Source organism: Halichoerus grypus, chromosome 13 (genome assembly GCF_964656455.1).
Source record: "Halichoerus grypus chromosome 13, mHalGry1.hap1.1, whole genome shotgun sequence".
Taxonomy (NCBI): domain Eukaryota; kingdom Metazoa; phylum Chordata; class Mammalia; order Carnivora; family Phocidae; genus Halichoerus; species Halichoerus grypus.
Window position 1 is genome coordinate 61,587,965 of NC_135724.1, and position 19,787 is coordinate 61,607,751.

Here is a 19,787-nt window from a genome sequence, read left to right on the forward strand (position 1 = left end):
CGCCGGCGGCGCTCGGGAAATATGAAGAGACGCTGCAGCTGCGGCGGCGGTGGCGGCCACTGCAGCACGGAGCGGCGCGCGCGGCGGCGGCGGTGGCCGGGGAGGGACGCAGAGGGCCCGGGTGCCGGGAGGCCGGGAGCGCGGACAGGGCCGGGCCGGGCGCGCGGGGCCCGAAGGCGCCCAGCGAGCGCGCGCCCCGCAGCCCCCGCACCGCGCCCCCCGGGCATGGGGCGCGCCGCGGCCGCCTGACGCGCGGGGCCTGGGCCGGCCGCCGGTGTCGCCGCGCCGCCGCCTCGTCGCGTCCTCCGGGCTGGAGGCGGGGGGACAGAGCGCGCGCGGCGCCGCGGCCGTTCCCGGGGAGCGGCGTCCCTGGACGGCGGGCGGCTCGGGCGGTCCCGGAGGAGGACTGGAGATGTCCGGTCTGTGCCGCCTCCTGCTCGCGTACCTGTTCCCGGCCCTCCTGCTTCACGGTGAGTTCCTGCGCGGACGCCGGGGAACCCGGGCGCAGCCGCTGCTCCCCCTGCCCGGCCCCGGGAGAGGGGGCTCGCGGGTCCCCCGGCGGCGCCTGGAGCTGGTTTGCGGCTGGAGCTTGCTTTCTGGAAGGGTGCAGAGCTCACACACAGACACCTTTTAGCTCCTGAATGGATTGCATCAAGTTCCAGGGAAAACTTTTCTGTCCTGTTGGGGTTTCAAAGTACAGACTGTCATGAAACCGCGGGCTCCGCGATCCGGTCTCCAAAGTGTCAAGAGTGTTTGCCGGAGGGGCTCTTGATGTGGTGCAAGGTTTTGTGGGGCTGTAAAGCGAAACTGTGGTCATTTAAGGGGAAAAACAGCCCGCGCGCGTTTCTCTGTGCCGTCGGAGAGGAGTAGTGTTTGCTGAAGGTGTGGTGATGGGGCTCTCGCCCCAAGTGGACTGGGTGCAGTCTCAAGGAGCAGGGGACTCTTAACACCCAAGATGTAATCATGAAAACCGGTCTCCGAAGGTTCTCCGGAACTGGACACCCTGTTTCCATCAGACTCTTGCTTGATGGTTTTGTTTCTGCGCCTCATGGGCCACATTTCCTCGGGGGCTCCAGTAAACCCTTAGCTAGAGAACCCCAGCTCTTTCAAAGAGTTCCAGGAATTGCACTGAGAAAAAGAAGGCAGATTTTGTGGTAGATTGGTGTTGATCCTTGCGCGGGCGGTGGCAGAACATGTGCTGATTCAGAAATCCTGAGTGAACTTTCCCAAATGGTGGACACCTGACATTTCAGCAGAGCGTCTCCACCGGGAGCATGGCTCTCCTGCCTCCACACCACCAAGCCTCCAAAACCCCTGCAGGTCAGATGAGCACCCTCAAGGACCGTCAGTTTCTGAGCAGGACCCGCAGCTCTCGGTGGAGCTTCACAATGCATTGATGCATTGCAGCTAGCACTGAAGACCAGGCTGTGACCCCCACCCCACCCCCCTGCACCCCCCACCCTGCGTGATCTAGGAAGGCACGAGCCCGGGAGCTGTGTAAGTGGCTCTTTTCTTTGTCGCCCGGCTTCAGGGCAGACAGCTCGAGCACTGCAGGCCCTGCTAAGGTGCCTGGTGGGGCCAGACCTGCCTGATTGCCAAGGTGTGTCCATTGAGCCCCAGTGATCCCAGACTTTAGAAGTCAGAATGGAAGGCTTGCAGTTTGAGGGCCAAAGAGAGAAGGTATAATTACAGGGTTGCACTCCTAGGCCCATCTGCTTAGAATTACAGAGCAGTTTTAATCTTTGGCTGAAACATGAAACAAATCAGAGCCAATGAGCAGATCAAACAGCAGCTGCCACACACACCAGAAGAAAGAGGGTGAGAGAGATGAAACAGAGAGAATTGTCCCCTTAAAAAAATCTGTTGTAATATCTGCGAACAAAAATGGCAGGATCTTTCAAAGGAGAAATTACTTGAAAATTTGGCATAAACAGGATTTTTTTTTGCATTTTGGACTGCAAAAGTGGGCCTCAGAAGTGCAGCTTGGACCAGCTTATTCTGAATGCTTTCTCCCTCCTTTCAGAGGTGGGTGTTATAATTATAAATTATACTTCCTAGCCTGCCCGCTAGTCCAAGCTGGGATAATAACTAATAGTTGGTAATAAAAGCCCCAGTAAATCCTTGTGAGTATAGCCCAGATCTCCCAATTTGAGTCTGTGTTGGCCTGAATTTCTTGGGATAAGAGATTTACCCAGACCGGGTTGTGCTGGGAGAACCTTGTGGTGGAAGGGAGGAAGGAAGGGGGCAGTCTGCACTATAACCCAGCGGGGGGCCGGGGGGGGGGGCAGACCCTGTGCATGTGTGCATGCCTGTACGTGTGTGACGAAGAGAATATAAGAGAAAAAAGGTGTTTGCAAATTGTAATTGGATGGCATGGATACCCTGCAAAAAATTATCCAATTTCAAAGTGAGTCTGCAATGGCAAAACTATTAACGCTGCCGTTGCTCAAAGATGCACTTGGATCCTTCAGGGAGTGTTGGACTCTAGCATAAAAAAATAAACAGATGGAATGGTTGTTCAATATATAAATCCTTGGGATTTAAGAAAGGCTTGTCATAATTCATTAGGATAATGTAAAGCACCAGGAAACAATTGAGTATTCTCCTTTTCCCCTTTTTCCTCCTGATTTTCCCCGATTGAAGTAGTTTTAACTGAAAATGGATATTAACCATCTTAACCCAAGAGAATGGCTTGATGAACGTGTCCTACTCTATAGTCGGAGGTTTTACAAACATTTAAAAATTCTGTAGCGACAGATGAGCTTGATCATATATTTTAATAGTTATGAGTCGAAATCTTAGAATGGCGTAATGATTTTTTTCCTGATACCTAGGCATCTTATTTTACTAAACATAGGACACTATTTGTCTATTTATGGTAGCAGTTTTGGTAACAACAGATTTTGGGGGTTAGGAGTGTGTTTGTGACAAACTTTAATAAGTGTAGTTTCAGACATCATTTATAGATTCTTATAGTAGCAAGTCACATTAATAAGATTAAAAAGTACACAAGGCCTTTATGAAGATTCTGTGTAAGGATGACATAGAAACTATGATGTTTGGCCTCCAGTCTTTGCTCAGTTTGTTGGTTACTTTTATTTCCACTAATTGCAAATCATAAATCACTCCTATGTCCTACTGGGGAGTAAATTAGGCTCTGGCTAGACTTGAGCCTGTTGTTTGTTTTTGCTGTTTTTTAAACTGTAAGTGTAGGGCAGGACTCAAGTTCAAAATTTAATGGCGTGAAAGTATACATGTCAATTTTACTTTCCTCTCCTTCAACCTTTGAAAACAATTGAATTTCTTAATCCAAATAAAACCTATTGAATGTCACGGAGGTATGCAGCTGGAAGATGTCCATTATCACTGTTTTCTTTGCTTAGATGAAAAGCCACAAAAATCATTCGGCTCCAGAAACACAGATTAGCATGAGGTATTCCAGAATAAGTGGTGCTTTAATGCACAGCAAAGTGCGGACTCTCCTTGCTAATGGAAATATTTGATTTTAAGTTTTGGAACTGATGTTGGGGGAGATGTTCTATCCCCCCGTGCTGTTTACTTGTGTAGAATTAGTTGACTTTTCTGAAAGGGAAGGCACTTTTGAGCTATTCCCTTTCATTCAAGCATATTCTAGCAAAATGGAAAAAAAAAAAAAACACAAAACTGTAAATTTCCAAGTGAGAGCTTACCCAACAAAATCGGACGAAACACTTACATAGGATAAAATAGGAATCTTTGAAATACCGTTTTACTGAAGAAGACAGTTTTTGTAACCAAGAAACCATTGTGTTTCCTGCACCCTCTCCCCCTTGGTCATAAAATGAAATCTTGAAAAGAAATATGACTCATTGGTACATAACAAGGAGCAAGGGTCTTAGATGTTAAATATTCTCTTGCAGAATCAGTTGACGTGCTTCAGACATGTGGCTAGGCACATCTATAGTAGCCGTGTTCATTCTTTTTCTCCCCAAATGAGAAGAGAACTAAACCTTAAGTGGATAATACGACTGTGTAATTACATACTGTTTAGGGACAGACTGATGACAACTTGATATAATCAATTAAAGTGAAGCATAAGACATTTAAGACTAGAGACATGAAAAGCTATGTTAGTGATTGTATACATCTGCTGAAAGCTCACACAGCAGGACGTGTCTTCAATAGACCCTGGTGTGTAGCGTTGAAGTAAAGACCCTGCCGTCGTCGTTCACGCACACCTTCTTACTGTGTCAAGATTTTATGTGTTCGGGTCCTTATGGGAATAGAATTATTCTATTCTATAGGTATCAAGGTTAGAGAAATGATAGTGTGACACCCTAAAAGTATTAAGGGTATTCTGTTTGGTAAGGGTTTTCCACTTTCATTCATTCAGCAAGTACGTTTATGAGGCCCTACTGTGTGCCAAGTACCCCCGCATGCCAAGGACAGGAGCTGTGAGGAGGTGCATACTCCCTTTCCTGCAGAGCCCCAAAGAATATCGATGGGTGAGGGAGGAAAGCTTGTTGCAGGGCCCCAGAGCGGGGAGGATGGCATGCTCTGGGTGACTGTAGTGCTTTCCCTGCTGAGAATCCCACCAAACCGCCCCAAACATACACATACCCCACATACACCATACACACACACACACACACGCACGACCGTGCTGAAGAGCATGGGTGCGGCAGCAGCAGTGAACTAGGGACGCAACATGCAAATTGTGCAGTTTGTGGTTCAACCCCAGTGTCTAGCCTGGGGACCGTGGCATTAGAAGAAAATGACATAGAAAATTACCTCATTTGCAGCTACCGTTGAGTGGAGCCAGGAATTTGAAATCTTGACTTTATTATATTTCTCATAAAGGGAAAAATACTTTTAGATAAAAAGGTTTAAAGATTGGCAAGAGCAGCTCTTTGAGCTTTTATCTCAAAAAACAACTTGGAAATAAAAATAAGAGCTTGGTAGGCATAGCTACCCACATGGTAGTAAAATCCAGTTTGTCTGCAATGCGTACAGGCTTTTATTCCAACACATGGAAAGCTCTGCTGGAGCTTATCTAGCAGAATCCACGGTAAAGCGTATAGTTACAGTAATGACTGCTTATTTAATTGGGCAGGGCAATTTCATGGCTAAGTAATTACCTGCATTTAATCTAATCAGTCACATTTTATCTGCTTTGCGTTTTTACATATCACACCAGTTCTAACTTGAGAATACTTTCTCACTCTGATTATCCAAGTAATACATGTCACATTATTTAAAACAGAAGCGTGCGAAATGAGCAAGAAAAGAATCACTGAGAAGCCCCTCCCCAGAGACAACCATTGTTAATATTTTTACATATGCTTATTTAGCCTTTAAAAAAAATTTTTTTAAAGCATTGAACTACATATTATAGAGACTGACCTGATCAAAGATTAGTTCAGTTCAGTCCCAAGTGTGCCTGAAAATTGTTTCCTTCCCCACTAATTTTACATTTTATTACATGCAAAATGGTTTGGAACTTTTGGTTCTCGATCTCGATCGTCAGGTGAGAAACTCTGGAATGTATCTAGATAATTCAAATTTTTAAAAATGTTATTGAAAAATTGGGGATTTGGACATGGAGTATACTTTCCTTCTATTTCTTGTTTCCTTTCATTAAAAACAATGGCCTATGCGCGAGCGAGAACCTCACGTGTAGTAGGCACTTAGCTATTTGGTGAATGAATGAATGTTGACTTTCAGAAGGCAAGTAGTCACTTGCTGCTTGCTCCCCTGGTCTCCCACCCTTCGCTCTTCTCTTTAGTCCCTTCCTGTCCCTGGACTGGTTGCTTCCTGAAAACACCATGGGTTTAAGAACAAGCTTTGCTGGGGATGACCATAGCAAAAATAGTATATTCATTCCCTTTGACAACTATGCTAAGGACTGCTTTCTGAATGCATAATCTGGTGAATTCAGTGGTGTAAACAGTCATCTGGTCACGCATGCGGGCTTTGGATTTAGGGTGTCAATCTCTACATAAATGGCCAACTCTATGCTTCCTTTCATTTCGGGAAATCTGGTTTTTTTTATTGATACCATTGAGAGTTTTCAGTATCTGAACTGTAGACTTTACAATTATGATAGTGGTTAAGGTCATTCTGCAGTCATTTTGGATTACTGTTATTCCCTGGGAGTAAATCACTCATGTGCACGCATGCATGTGAATAAACCTTCCAGAGCTCCAGGATCTCGTTTAGTTCTCTAGAAGTGGTAACCTGTAAAATAATACCGTAAAGCCTTTAGGAATTAATTTTTTTTCAACAAGTGAATAATTTCCTTCCGAAGTCTACTATTTTCTCCCACACTTACTTGAAAGAAATACCCACTTGTCATCATAATTTTATCTGAGCCCAGGCCCTGGGACCCCCAGTCTTGGAGACCATTTTATGGTGAAGTCCTTTTCCTGATTCAGAACTCTGCTGGACAGGGAACAGTGCTATGGAGAGCTTCCAGCTTATTTGGTGTCATGGACTGGCCGTTTATAGAACACTTCACATTAAAGAGTGGTTCTCTGCTTATAACTTTCTGTACCTAGGTAGTAACTGGCATTTGATAAATGAGATAGCATATGCATAAAGTAAATTGTTAAGTGTTACACAAACTTTAGTTATTATCATTATTGTAATTTTTACTTTGATACAAGTAAAATGCGCATATTGGATGACCTACCCCAAGCCACCCTGAAGACCAAATTCACAGTCACTTTCTTACTGGATGGTGGTGGTTTTTTAATCCTTTGAGATACTCTTTTCCTTGGATTCATTTATAGCAAAATCTTAGTAGAAGAACCCAGCTAACTAATCTTCTCAGTTAAGCAAAATATCTAGAATCCTCAGTTAACCAAAATGTTGATGTTCTTTGTACCTGCACTCCCACACACAGACTTCGTCAGCTTATAAAAAATGAGGAAAAAACCTTTCATGGCTTAAACAGAGTTGTTACCTGTTCACTCCAGTATCTCTGTATCCAGAGTACCATCCTACAGGGACCGATGTTCCTAATAATGACCTTTGAGCCACTACAGGGACCGATGTTCCTAATAATGACCTTGAGACCGATGTTCCTAATAATGACCTTGAGCCACTTTGGTCATCAAAGAACGACCATAAATGTCAACTGCATTCAACATACAATGGCAGAATTCTCAACAACCAGCTGTTGTGATTAGTCAACACTTCCAGTTACATGGGTAGTCCAATTAAATGGGGGTTTTAAAAAGTTGTTATATATAGCAAGCAGATATATTATAAATAATAGGGATACTCAGACAGCAGCTATTCGAATAGTTGCCACCCCTGAGTACTGCATTGCCAAGTACCAGGATGACAGATTTACACAATGTAAGATTAAAGTAGGACATAAAAATATTTTGCACAAGTGTCTTTTCAGATGTAGTCCTAAATTAGTATTCGTTCCTACTTTCCTCTCTCCCTCCCTTCCCTCCTCTTTCCTTTCTTTGACTATAACTTCTTATATACCTTCTCCACAACATGCATAAAATGGTCAGGACAAAAAACTGAGAGACTACAAAAGAGATTTACTGCTGTTTGTCCAGAGTGGTTCCCGTCTCTTATCTTTCTCATTTATTCAGGCAAAAATGATATGCTGAGCCATCATCACAGAAGTGTCAGAATGGATCTTACTGTTTCCCATCTGCTTCCCATACCTCCGAAAATGGGAAAAGTGGTCTTCCCAAAATGGAATTCCTATTGTGCTCTTACACTGCTTAACATCTTTTGGTGGTTTCTCTTAACCTTTCCAGTGAAATGCACACTCAGCATACTACATGTTACTCTTGATCATGGCCCTGCCTCTCTTCTTCTGTTCCTCTGTTGTGGGCCACCCTGTGGTCCCCCCTCCCTGAGCCCGCCCGGTTCCTCCTACGTGAACCCCTCCTGTCTACCTCTTTATGTTTGAATATGCTGTATACTCTGCCCAGATCACTTCCATTCAGCATTCAAGGCATGGTTGCCCCTCCATGAACCTTCCAAGGATGAATTCAGAGCCTGCTCTCTCTGTCCTATGAGTCCCTCTACAAGCCCACTTGGGGATCTGGTTTCTGGCCCAACTGAGACTCCCTCAGGGTATAATGTTTGTAGCTTCCATGTCCAGAACAGAGCCTGGCCCTTCAGAACCTTTCTGATGGTTTGAATGAATGAGTTGCTAGTTTCAATCCCAAACTGGAGTTGACATGCTCTGAGCGACGCAGTGAACACAGGCGTCCCTGGGTTGACCAGAAGTCTAAGGCTGGTTTCCTTGGAGGGCACGCCATGGGCGATCCTGAGACAGAAGTCTTGGGGGATAAGGAAAGCTGTTCATCTTGACCTCTCCTGCAGGTAGACTTGGTGCTTCAAATGATCTTTTAATTCTAAAAGCCATTTCATAGAAGTAGCACTCACGAGAAGGCCAACCAGAGTTTCCCCACCAGACAAGCCAAGTAAATATTGGAGACCACTGTTAGCAATTGACTGCAAACCTAAGAGACAAGTTTCTCTGATTGTACAGCAGCTCCGGCTTTCACATGACCCATTTAATTTTGTTCCCACCAAGGTGATGGGTGCTCGAAGGGCAGAGATAGAAAGGGAACCAATCCCATTTTTTCTACCCTAAGAATATAGTATCGGCCTCAAGTGCAAACCCTAACTCACTGTATGCCGAAGAGCCGTGCTAACTGTAGAGTTCTCCTCCACCTGGCTGCCCATGCTGCTGCTCTTCTGCCCTGACAGTCTTGCCATTTTCTGTGACCTGTGCTCGTTGTCCGGTAAGAGCGATGGCCAAGTGGAGATTTGTCTCTAGAAACCCGAGTGACGTAATGATCTTTTGCCTGCTTTCGAATGATTGGCGTATTGGTGGCTCTGGGATTTTATTTCTTCCACCCCTGGTTAAAAAGCATCACTGTAGGCTCCCTTCCTGTGTGACTGGCCTTATGAACGACCCATGCACATTCTGACCACCACTCCCTCTTCCTCTGCCTTTGAACTCCCAGCTTCCTTCCCAGAACCCTCCTTCATCATCTCCACCCTTGTTCTTTGACATTCAGGCCAGTGAGTCCTTGAGAGCCTCAAGGTCAGAAAAACTTACTTTCATTCTTCTTCATGCTTCCGGCTCCTAAAATATACAAAGTAAGAGTGAATAGGTATTTGTTAAACTGAGTAGAACTTGTCAACAACCACAGAGCCCAGCGCTTTGGGTCCCACCCCCTTCTGCGTCAGGGTCATCAGTTCACTTAGGGAGCCCTGTGTCTTTCTTTACTCTGAGCATTCTGTCCTTCTCAGAGCTCAGAGGGAGCCTGGCTCTGGCTGACTTTTACCATTATTTTAACTCTGCTGTTGGCTGGGAAGGACTTTTTGAAGGCGATCTAAAAGCCTAATCATTATTTAAAATAATAACCCATTTAATGAGAACTATGTCTGTGCTAAGGAAGACAACCCTAAGAGATGGGTAATGTTATCCCCTCTTTACAGATGAGTAGACGGAAGCTTGGCGAGGTTAAGTCATTTGTTTCAGGTCACCACGCTAATGGTGTGTTTCATCGATTGGAAAATACACTTTTTTCCCCCCTATTTTAAGATCTCTGCAGTGGATGTGCGTCCTCTGGTCTGTGGGGGTCCCAGGCCCTGTCAGCTTGCAGGCAGCAGTCATGCGGGGTGCTGCAGTCTTCCCCTGTGTGAATCTGGGCACAGCAGCTCACACTGTCATCACATCACTTCCTTTATATGGCCCCTTGTTACTCCACATCTATGGATTCATTGCAGATAGGTCAGTTTTGAAAATAGAATAAATGTTTGAGCCACACGTGCTTGGTTATTTTCTCCATAACTCACTTATAAATTTCACTCTTCAGAATCAGCGTGGCCTTGTAACAGAGCCATGGAGTGTGAGTTTGACATCAGTGAGGCAGATATTTATCACCAGGAGAATAAACTGCGATTCCTTATTTTCTCACATAGCAACAGTCAATTACATAGAAAGGAAGACCCACAAAAAGATGTGGCTGTGTTCGTGTTTTGCTGTTGAGATACATACAGAGCAAACCCATTACCTGTCACACGTGAAGGGTTGCAACTGAAGACAAGAAACCTTGTCAAATCTCTTTGAACAGATAAAAGCAACATCAGAGCAGTTGGGCGCTGCTGTGCAGGATGCAGGGGGATCGCGGGACTGTTGTGTAGGCATCGTTGAGCTGCAAGTGTTTTTGTCACTGGTAGTAAAATAATGATGCATCTTCACCGTCACAATCCATGAAGTCTTGGATTTGATGAAATGCTTTAAGTGGTGGATCCAGTTTCAGACTCGCACAGCCTAGCTCCAGAGACTTCACCCATATCCACTATCCTTCCGGCTTTTATTGTCTTTACAGGAAAGCACTTGCAGGGTGTAAAGGGGTTTACAAATCAATTTTTAGAACATAACTTGGTTGATAGGGAGATGATGATTCTTTACCGCATGCTCAGTGTCACATTTAAAGCAGAATCTTCCCCAGCTCCCAATGCTTCATAACTTGAATTGGAATCTGTTTTAAGTTACCCACACTGTAATTGATCACACAGGCAGTTGACCCACCAGACAGCAAACTGTAGTATCTTTCATTTCTTGATTGAATAACAGGGAATTCAGGAACTGCTTCCCATCATCAAGATAATTACAGCTCTTGGGATTGGTAGAGATCCATACTACTCTCTTTCCCTCCTCCAGTTCAAAGCCAACTGAGAGATCAGCAGCGGTCTCAGACAAATGGGGATGAAAACATAAGAACTGTGATAAATACTCAGAAGACACAGTATAGTGTCCCATGGTGGGATTGCTAACAGTTCACCCCCGAATTTTTCAGCCTTTCCAGCTGGCCTAGTGCCATAGCCAAACAACTGAAGGGTCAGGGTCCTTACTATGTGGCAGGGGTGGGCGCTGATCAAAATGCATGTGCAGTTGGCCCTTGAACAACACAGCTTTGAACTGTGTGGGTCCACTTTCATGTGGATTTTTCCTTCTGATAAAGATAGTACAATACTGTAAGTGTATTTTCTCTTCATTACAATTTTCTTGATAACATTTTCTTTTCTCTAGCTTACTTTATTGTAAGAAGACAGCGTATAAGACATATGACATGTTGTTCAAGGGTGAGCTGTACTTTGAAAAGAGGCCAGTTTGGCAGACAGAAAGAGAGGAATGGCATAGTCATGCACACCTGTTTCCATCCTACACACAACTTCACTGGGGAGGGTTGAATAAGGAATGGGGAGAGAATACTCAGAAATGCAATCTTCTTTCCTCCATGGAAGCAGGGGCCACTGGTAGGAAGGGCTTCGCTGAACCGCCAGGAGCCCATGAGCACCGACACCACCAGACGTGGATTTCGGAGTTTTAGTGTTCCTCTCATTCTTGCTGGGGTCCGAATCACCTGGTTGGGCTAAACGGGGTTGGTTGTGAGGTTGCATTCATTTGAACGTAGCACCATCATCTCATTTTCAGATCTCTTTTCACACTTTTTATTTAGTTGAATCATACTCATGGGTGTCTCTGCCTCATTGCCTTTCGCTTCATTTAAGATCCATAGGGAACAATCCAAAGTTGCTGCTCTAGCCCAAGGCCAGCATTTTGCTCAGAGGAGAAGCCGAGTTCCCACATGTCTTCTTAGTACCAAAGACTTTCAGCAGAAGATTAGTTCAGCCTTCTGAGTCATGGCAAATATCTGAATATTTTATAAATATCTGAATGTTATCAACATGTGGGTCTGAGTTTCTCCAGTAGGTTTTCACCATGTTGCTCTAAGTCACCATGTTCTGGGTCTAACTTTGCATTTTTAAATGATCCCCCATAAACCCTGGTTTCTCTATGAAGTTATTTAGGTGTTGATTGCAAAATATATAATTGCCTCTTCATAGTACAGTTCTGATGGGTGCATTTTATTTATTTTGTGTATATTTTTATTTTATTTTTGTCTATTTGTCTAGGGTTTTTTGGTTTTTGTTTTGGTTTTTAGCACAGTGCTGAATACTTAGTAGGTCCACAATAAAGACGTATTGATGTGTTCAGGAGTGCATCTCAAAGGGAAGAGTGGGCTTTCAGATTATAACTCAGTTAGCTGGCAATGCTTTCTTCTGAACAGGGGCTGCTGGTTATTTTGCATGTTTAAGGGTCTGCCAACCTAAACTACTTACACTGAAGATGAACTTAGTCCTAATATTCCTTTACCTGTGGAAAATAAAAATATGTAGTCTTCTTGTAGTTATTCTTTATTTAGAACCCTATATTAGCATTGCCTTCGTGGGTGTGAGGGGCTGGAGTGGGAAGGTAATTGGGGAAAAATGTCCCACACGTCCCCCACCAGTGGTATATGACTTGCGCCCCACTGATGGGCAGCCCTGTAGAGGGTGTCCATCAGAGATGGAGAGAACCAGAAGATGCATGGCTTGGTGGGAGCAGCGGGGAGCCCAGCCAGGGAGCAGATGTCAGTTAGGAGCCCTCTGAGTTATTCCTGGGCCTTTCGCCACCCCATCAAAATTCCCCTTCCACTGAGGCTGGTCTCCATGCTCTTCCTCCTCCTCACCTAAATGTGTCACTGCATGAGTCTCCCTTCCTGCTGACCCCTTTCTTACCCCTCCCTTGGGTGGCTTTGGAACACGTTCATTTCTCTCTTCAGCCCGTTATATTCATTTGTCTGCACTGTAAGCTGCTCACTTAGATGCACCATTTTATTTGCCGTTGCACAGACACACGGATTTGAGCTCAGCCTTTGCCAGGAACTAGCCAAGAGACCTCCCAAGAGCCTGTGTTGTCTCTGTGGGCCTCAGCTTTCCCGGCTTTCTCACCTGGGAAATGGTCTCCCAGGATGTATCCCCCTTTGAGATGTTAACTCCAGGACAGCAGAGACAGTGATAAGCCTGGTGGGGTAAGAGTGCATTTCCTACTTGCAGTGATTTCTTTTCTTTTCTTTTCTTTTTTTAAATAATTTTTTAAAAGGTTTTATTTATTTATTTGAGAGAGAGACAGCAGGAGCAGAGGGGAGAGGCAAAGGGAGAAGCAGACTCCCCACTGAGCGAGGAGCCTGAGATCATGACTTGAGCCAAAGGCAGACACTTAACCAACTGAGCCACCCAGGCGTCCCCCATTTGCAGTGATTTCTTGCCAAGGAGGCAGTTCCTCAGCCTGACTCCTGTCTGCTGCGAGCTCTCCTTTCAACAAACTTCCACTTTTCTTTCAGGGCTGGGAGAGGGTTCTGCCCTCCTTCATCCAGATAGCAGATCCCATCCCAGGTCCTTAGAGAAAAGTGCCTGGAGGGCTTTCAAGGAATCACAGTGCCATCACATGCTTAAACATCTTCACAATGGTGCGAGGATCACTGTGCAGATGCCACCAGCAATCGAGGGCCACTGGGTGTCCACCGGGTAAGAGGGTCGGGGACTGGCCCCGGGCGGGGGCGGGGAAGTGGGGGGGAGGATCGGAGAGCACACGTCTGTGGAAGGCCTTCCTGGGGGCTTCTCAGATGCACAGAGACTGTATCCTATCTGCAATGGCGCAGGTGTTATCTAAGTTCTAACTAAAAACCAAGCAACACTTTGAAACTCCGTTCGGTAAAGAAACAGAGCTAAGGACTGTAGAAATGTTAGCTAAAGCAGAGATGCGTACCACTGTTAACCACAGGCTGTGAGTGAATGGGTCCTTGTTTACCGAACTCTGTGGGACCACTCATGTATAAAAAGAAACCATTAGCAAGTGAAATTAGGAGTCTGTGTTTCACCAACCCTGAAACATGACTTGCAAGCTTCTGAGGGTCTAAATATTCTAGCCATATTCTGGTAATTTAATATATGGCTTCAGGGTTCTAAGAGTAAGTGAAAAGGTACTCAAGCTACCTCTACTAGCCAGGGCATAGTTCTTGGACTCTTCCAGGCTGCAGAGCTGAGATTTATCCCAGTTTGAGCTCTGGCTTATCTTCCATTAGAGCTTTTAAAAATAGCCTAGAGGCAGACCTGCAGGTTTTCCCCTACCCATTAAATTGCTGAGAATTAACAAGACTCACTCTGGGATCTGATCACTTCTCCCTTGCAGCCTCCAGGTACCTTGGGGAGGGATCAAATGCACACAGAGAAGAGAAAAAAAGGAATTTTTATAAGATGATGAAGACCCAGAGGTGTTTTTTTTTTCCTAAAGATGGGGTTTCTTAAAATAACCACACGATAAATATTTGCACGATCTTAATGTGATGTACTTTTAAATAATTTATCATTTTATTCAAACACATATTTATTGAGTGTACAAATATTTACTGTGTGCCCAGCACTGTTCTAGATTTTGTGTATATAGCAGTGAACAAAACAAATCATGGTCCCTGTCTTCAGGAATTTTACAAATAAACATACAAAGAAGTACTATGAAGAGGGAAAAAAACAACAGGTGCTAAAGGAGAATACCAGGGGCCTTATTTTAGGACGGGGGTGGGGTCAGGAAAGGCTACTAGAGGAAAGGACACTTGAGCTGGGATGTCCTTAGCTATGCAAAGACCCAGGGAAGAGCTTTCCATCTGGAAGAACTAGCAAAGATGGGGTTGGAGAAACAACTGACCTGGAGTCCTTGTGGGGCGGGGAGGGAGGTTCCTAAACCTGGGCACAGGGACCTGGGCGGGGGACAGCTCCAGGTGAGGCTGCCAGGGAGGGTGGGGCCAGCTCCAGGGCAGTTCTGGCCAGATTGGGGTTAGAACTGGACAGTCACTGAAGAGTTTGCAGCAAGGACTGTGCTTAAGACATGATCCAGCTTTCACACAAGGCACTCCAGCTGCAGTGCAGCAAATGGCTGGTAGAAAGTGTGAGAGGAGGGTGACCAGTTAAAAGATGGTTGCAGCAGGTGCATCTAGAGGCGACAAGGCCTAGGTGAGGGGGTGGTGGCCCCAGTGGAGTACGCAAGGCCTTGAGATACGTTGAGCCCTGAGGCCAGGCAGCACACCTTCCATGGCCTTATAAACAGACCGCAGTTACCGCTCACCGCTCACGCTGGACAGGGCCTCCTTTGTAGGGGGAGGACCCTTGCGGCTCCTCTCTCGCCTTCTCTGTAGAACGCAGGGCTCAGGGTGCCGCCGAGTGCCTTCTGTGCACTCGCCCGCACTGGACTTCCACTGACAGCCTTTCCCAGAGGGAGGAGCCCGCTTCGGGAGATGTTTACCTTTCACCAGTGTGTTAACTGAAAAATGGAAATGTTACCGATTTTGAGAATAACAGGTCTTTGGGATTTCAGCTCCACTGTTCGATTTAGCCATGCTGAGTCTGCTCAAACCATAATTATTGTAAATAATACATATATCACAGACTCGAGCAGAGTTATAAGGCCAAACCTGAAGGATGCAAATCATGATGTAACTGAAATTCTGATCTGGTGGAGAGTTACAGAGGTCAGAATCTTTGGCAGCTATGTTGAAGAAGCCCTCCAGCGTTTCCCTGGTGTGGGCTGGGCTGCAGAGACAGGAACTGGCCCCAAGTAGGGCAGTGATCAGTTCCTGCTGGCCATGTATGCCCTGTAGACCTAGTCTAAGTATTTCTGGCCAACGAATCTAGCATTGATCTAAGGCCACAGCAAAAAACTACTTTGTCGTTGTCATCTTGTCAGTCAGCACAAACAAAAGGAGCCCTTACCTGTGTTCCGCTAGCTTTGCTTTCACTAATGGACCCTTTTCCCCAGTAGAGGGAACATTAATTCTCACTGGGTGGGAGGGTGGGCTTCCCCTTGCCCCTAGGTGACTCCTCCCCAGACTAGATTCCGTTTCGGAGCGGCAGACACCCCACACCTGCCTGCTGTGCACAAGGTCCATGAACAGGAGTGTTCAGGGGATCAGCTGTTTTCGAGCTAGCGTGAGGAGACTTCCTTCATAGGCCAGCACTACTCTCTTCCCTCTTCCCACCGGAAAGACACTTCCCTGAAGTTAGGCCCCCAGGTGGAAGTGAGAAGGGCAGGTTTGGGCTCTCTTGGCTTGTTCCTAGGATGAATAAAGACTGTGGTGTAGAGAGATTAGGAACACGGCCTGGAGTGAGACCGCCTGCATTCAGGTTATGTGGCCTGGGGGCACTTTCCCTGATCTCTCATGCCTTGGTTTCTCCAGCTGTAAGATGGAGACAATACCTGCTTTACTCCTCAGTTGTTGTGAGGATTCAATACATTGGTGTCTATGAAGGCACAAAACAGTGTCTGGCCCAGAGTAAACATTGGTTATTATTACCATAATTTCTTGACACCATAACGCATCTGTTCCTCAGTGCCTTTGGGCTTGAAAATGTCTGCCTTCCCCTCTTCCCCTTCAGCTGTGAAGTGAGGTCGGGCCCAGAGTTCATCACAAGGTCCTACAGATTCTACCACAATAACACCTTCAAGGCCTACCAGTTCTATTATGGCGGCAACCGGTGCACCAGCCCTACCTACACCCTCGTCATCCGGGGCAAGGTCCGCCTGCGCCAGGCCTCCTGGATCATCCGCGGGGGCACCGAGGCCGACTACCAGCTGCACAGCGTGCAGGTTGTCTGCCACACAGAGGCTGTCGCCGAGAGGCTCAGCCAGCTGGTGAACCGCACGTGCCCGGGCTTCGTGCCCGCTGGGGGCCCCTGGGTGCAGGACGTGGCCTACGACTTGTGGCGGGAAGAGAACGGCTGTGAGTGCACCAAGGCCGTGAACTTCGCCATGCACGAGCTGCAGCTCATCCGGGTGGAGAAGCAGTACCTGCAGCACAACCTGGACCGGCTGGTGGAGGAGCTCTTCCTCGGGGACATCCACACTGACGCCTCGCAGAGGATGTTCTACCGGCCGTCCAGTTATCAGCCCCCTCTGCAGAATGCCAAGGTACCCTGCCGCTGGCTGCACTCAGGGCCTGCGGGCTGTTCTTTATTAAGTGAGATGAGCGACCCACGGGGAGGCATGGCAGTGGGGTCCAAAGGGACCTCTGAGAGGAAGCACCCTGCGTCATGGGGGAGATTGTGGAGGGCTGCCCAGGGAGGGACACGCAGCAGGGTCAGGACACCTGGCCGCACCCCCAACTTGCTCTGCAGTGAGGGGCTGTGGTTTTCCTCATGACATGGGTGATGGCGGCAGGCTTGTTGGTGTGCTAGGGGCCCTGGGGTGGTGGTTCTAGAAGATTCCTAAGGCTCTTCTCAGCTCTGACACTCCACGAACATCTTCTTTGATTCTGAAAGGAAAGCATAAAGGAAATTCGGAGATGTTATAACCACACTGTGGAGAGATGCCACGACAGGAGTGATCCCAGCCCTGGAGGAGAGGGAGAGGCGCCTGAGGGGAAAGTGACAGTGCTGTTGCAGGCTGGAGAGCTTATAGTCTCCCACCCACACTACTGCTTCCCGGCTTCAAAACGACCCCCTGAGGCAGATATTGCTGCCCTCTTAGGCAGAAGGGAGAGGTAGTGGAGATTCAAGGGCTTGTTGTCTTTTGCCCTAGGTCACCCGGGTAGTGAGGTTCTGCGCTGGAACTTGAACCCAGACCTCCTTCTCCAGACCCCACATTCTTTCCATTCAACTAAGTGAAATGTAAAGTGACTGTGATCACAAGGGAGGAAGGAGGGGCAGGAAACAATTAAAACCTTATAATGTTCTTTTCTTGAACGATAGTCCAGTAATTATATTTGGAATTCACAAAGCATTTCCTTCCCATGGGCTCAGAATCCGTGTCAGCCTGGAACACGATCTTCCACCTCAGAAGTTGGAGAAGCTTGAGCTGGGGCGTGTGTGCAGGGAGGGGGTCAAGGGAGATTTCTCCAGTGGCCACACACCCCCCTCCGCCGCCATCGGATTGGCGTCTGTGGAACCCTCTCTCCGACAATGACTCTCTAAATGAGGGGCCCCATATGACTTTTGTTTGATAGTTTATTCATTTTTTTAATCTTTTTTTTTTTTTTCTTAGTCCTTTGAGCTTATTTATGACTGGTAGAGATATCCCAGAGTACTTCCCCTGCCAAAGACCACTCGGTGTTATCTTCTGTTTATCTGTGTTATTGTGAGCTCCCGTAATGAAAGTCGCCTTTATTATAATTGTGGGAAATCTGCTGAGGAAGCCCACTTGGCCGAGGCTGCTTCCTCTAGATGCGCCTCACCAGGGACGGTCCCCATGTGCGAGGAGAAGCCAGACTGAGGGCCCCGGGCCCCAGACCCAGCCCTCCCTGGGCTCACAGCATGACTTCGAGTGTAAACCCTGGAGTCAGCCCCCTGTGTCCTGCCGTGAGGTTGCAGATTTGCTGAGAAGGAAGAGGGGAGTTAGGGCAGTGAGGGAGAGGGTGGCCTTTCTTGCCTGCCTCCATCCCAGTGTCTGCCTGGGACTCCCCAGGCCTCCTCAGGAGGGGTGGGGAGCGGAGGAGCTGACGCTGCGCCCATTCCACACATCATGCCAAGGCATCAAGAGGACAATGCTCCAGAGGTGGCATCTAGGCAAGGGCGTGGTTTGGGGGGGCCAGATAGGAATCCAGACGGAAGCGTCCTCCAGAGCCGGTGCTGAACACTGCAGCTGAACAGCTCTTCTCTTGAACAAATCTCTGGTGTGAGAGAGCAGAGGGGTAAAGGAGCTTTTCATCTGAACATTTGGCTTCCTCTGAGTACAGTCTAGCCAACTTTTAAATTATCTCTAGTAATGGGAGTAAGAATGTCATGAATAAAAATGGCCCACAGATAATCCAGAAACCTGATGTCAGCTAAGAGCACCAACCCGGTCCCACTCTGAACCTTTATGAAGATCTGCTAAGCACACAGTCCTTTTCATGCCTGCTCGCCCGCTAAGCACACAGTCCTTTTCATGCCTGCTCGCCCTCCAATGGAGACACTAATAGGCAGCGAACAGCCAAGAGGCAGGAACAGTGAGGCAGGGAACTGAGTAAGGAGGAGGCAGTCCGAGGGAGGAGGCTGAATTGCTGCAGGAGGAGGCAGGTGCCGTCCCAGAGCTGCCTGGGTTGGCGTCTGGCCGCTCTCCTATCCACACCTGACCTTGGGCTGGTCCTTTGCACACACTCAGGTTCAGATTCCTTTTCCTCAACTGCAGACACCCACGGAGGCTCTTTTTAGGACTGAAAAGAAAAAAATATTAACCCTAACACCTTTCTTTTCTTACATCTGTTCCCTCACTCTGATCTTCTGGTGGCATGCCCCATCAGGAGGCCCAGTAGGAGAAGTCAGTATTCCTAAGACTTGCAACTCTGGAAGATTCTCTCCCACTCCCTCCCCAGGCCTGTAGGAGGCATTTCTCCTGCTGTCAATCGACTCACTGAACAGAGCCTGTCTGTTGGGAGAGCAAAGGCACACACTTGTGGTTCCTGAAGGAAAAATTGTCTTGACTGTGAGTTATTACCACTGGCATGAGGACTAAGGATGATAGTTGTAAGGCCAACCTTAGAGTTTTTATAAACAAAAAGGTGGGAGACATGCTCTTTTTTTTTTTTTTAAAATACTCTCTGGAGAAGCTGGTGAGAATATGGACTTTGGAGGTGGTGGCCAGTCCGGGAACCCCCTTCTCCTGTGGCCGTCAGCTGCAGGTGCTAGTGGTGTCGTCTGACCTTGGGGAGCCTTGATGTTTCTTCTGGAAAGTGGCAAGAATAGAAGAATCAGCTGGATTAGTGTGCAGAATGCTGCCTGCCATCGGAAAGGACCGTTCACCAAAGTTCCCTTCTCCCCACTCCTAGAGTAGGTAGCCCTTCTGGCAAGTGTCTCCTGGAGGGATGACAATGACAATGACATTGACGGGGGGCCTCAGAGTGTTTGATGATGCCTCACCATGAAGCATCGCCTCCCATTTTCTCCTCCACCCCCCTGCTAAG

At 47.2% G+C, this 19,787-nt stretch overlaps 1 protein-coding gene across 1 annotated transcript in view; it reads left to right on the plus strand.

Annotated features, from left to right (window-relative positions):
* The first annotated feature begins 261 nt into the window (after positions 1-261).
* The window catches only part of APCDD1 (APC down-regulated 1), a 33,467-nt gene continuing 13,941 nt past the window's right edge, over positions 262-19,787 (plus strand). The window contains exons 1-3 of the mRNA XM_036092480.2: positions 262-470; positions 13,203-13,386; positions 16,288-16,819. Of these exons, the coding sequence (XP_035948373.1) occupies positions 413-470; positions 13,203-13,386; positions 16,288-16,819 (774 nt within the window). The 5' untranslated portion in view covers positions 262-412. The remainder of the gene's footprint in view (positions 471-13,202; positions 13,387-16,287; positions 16,820-19,787) is intronic.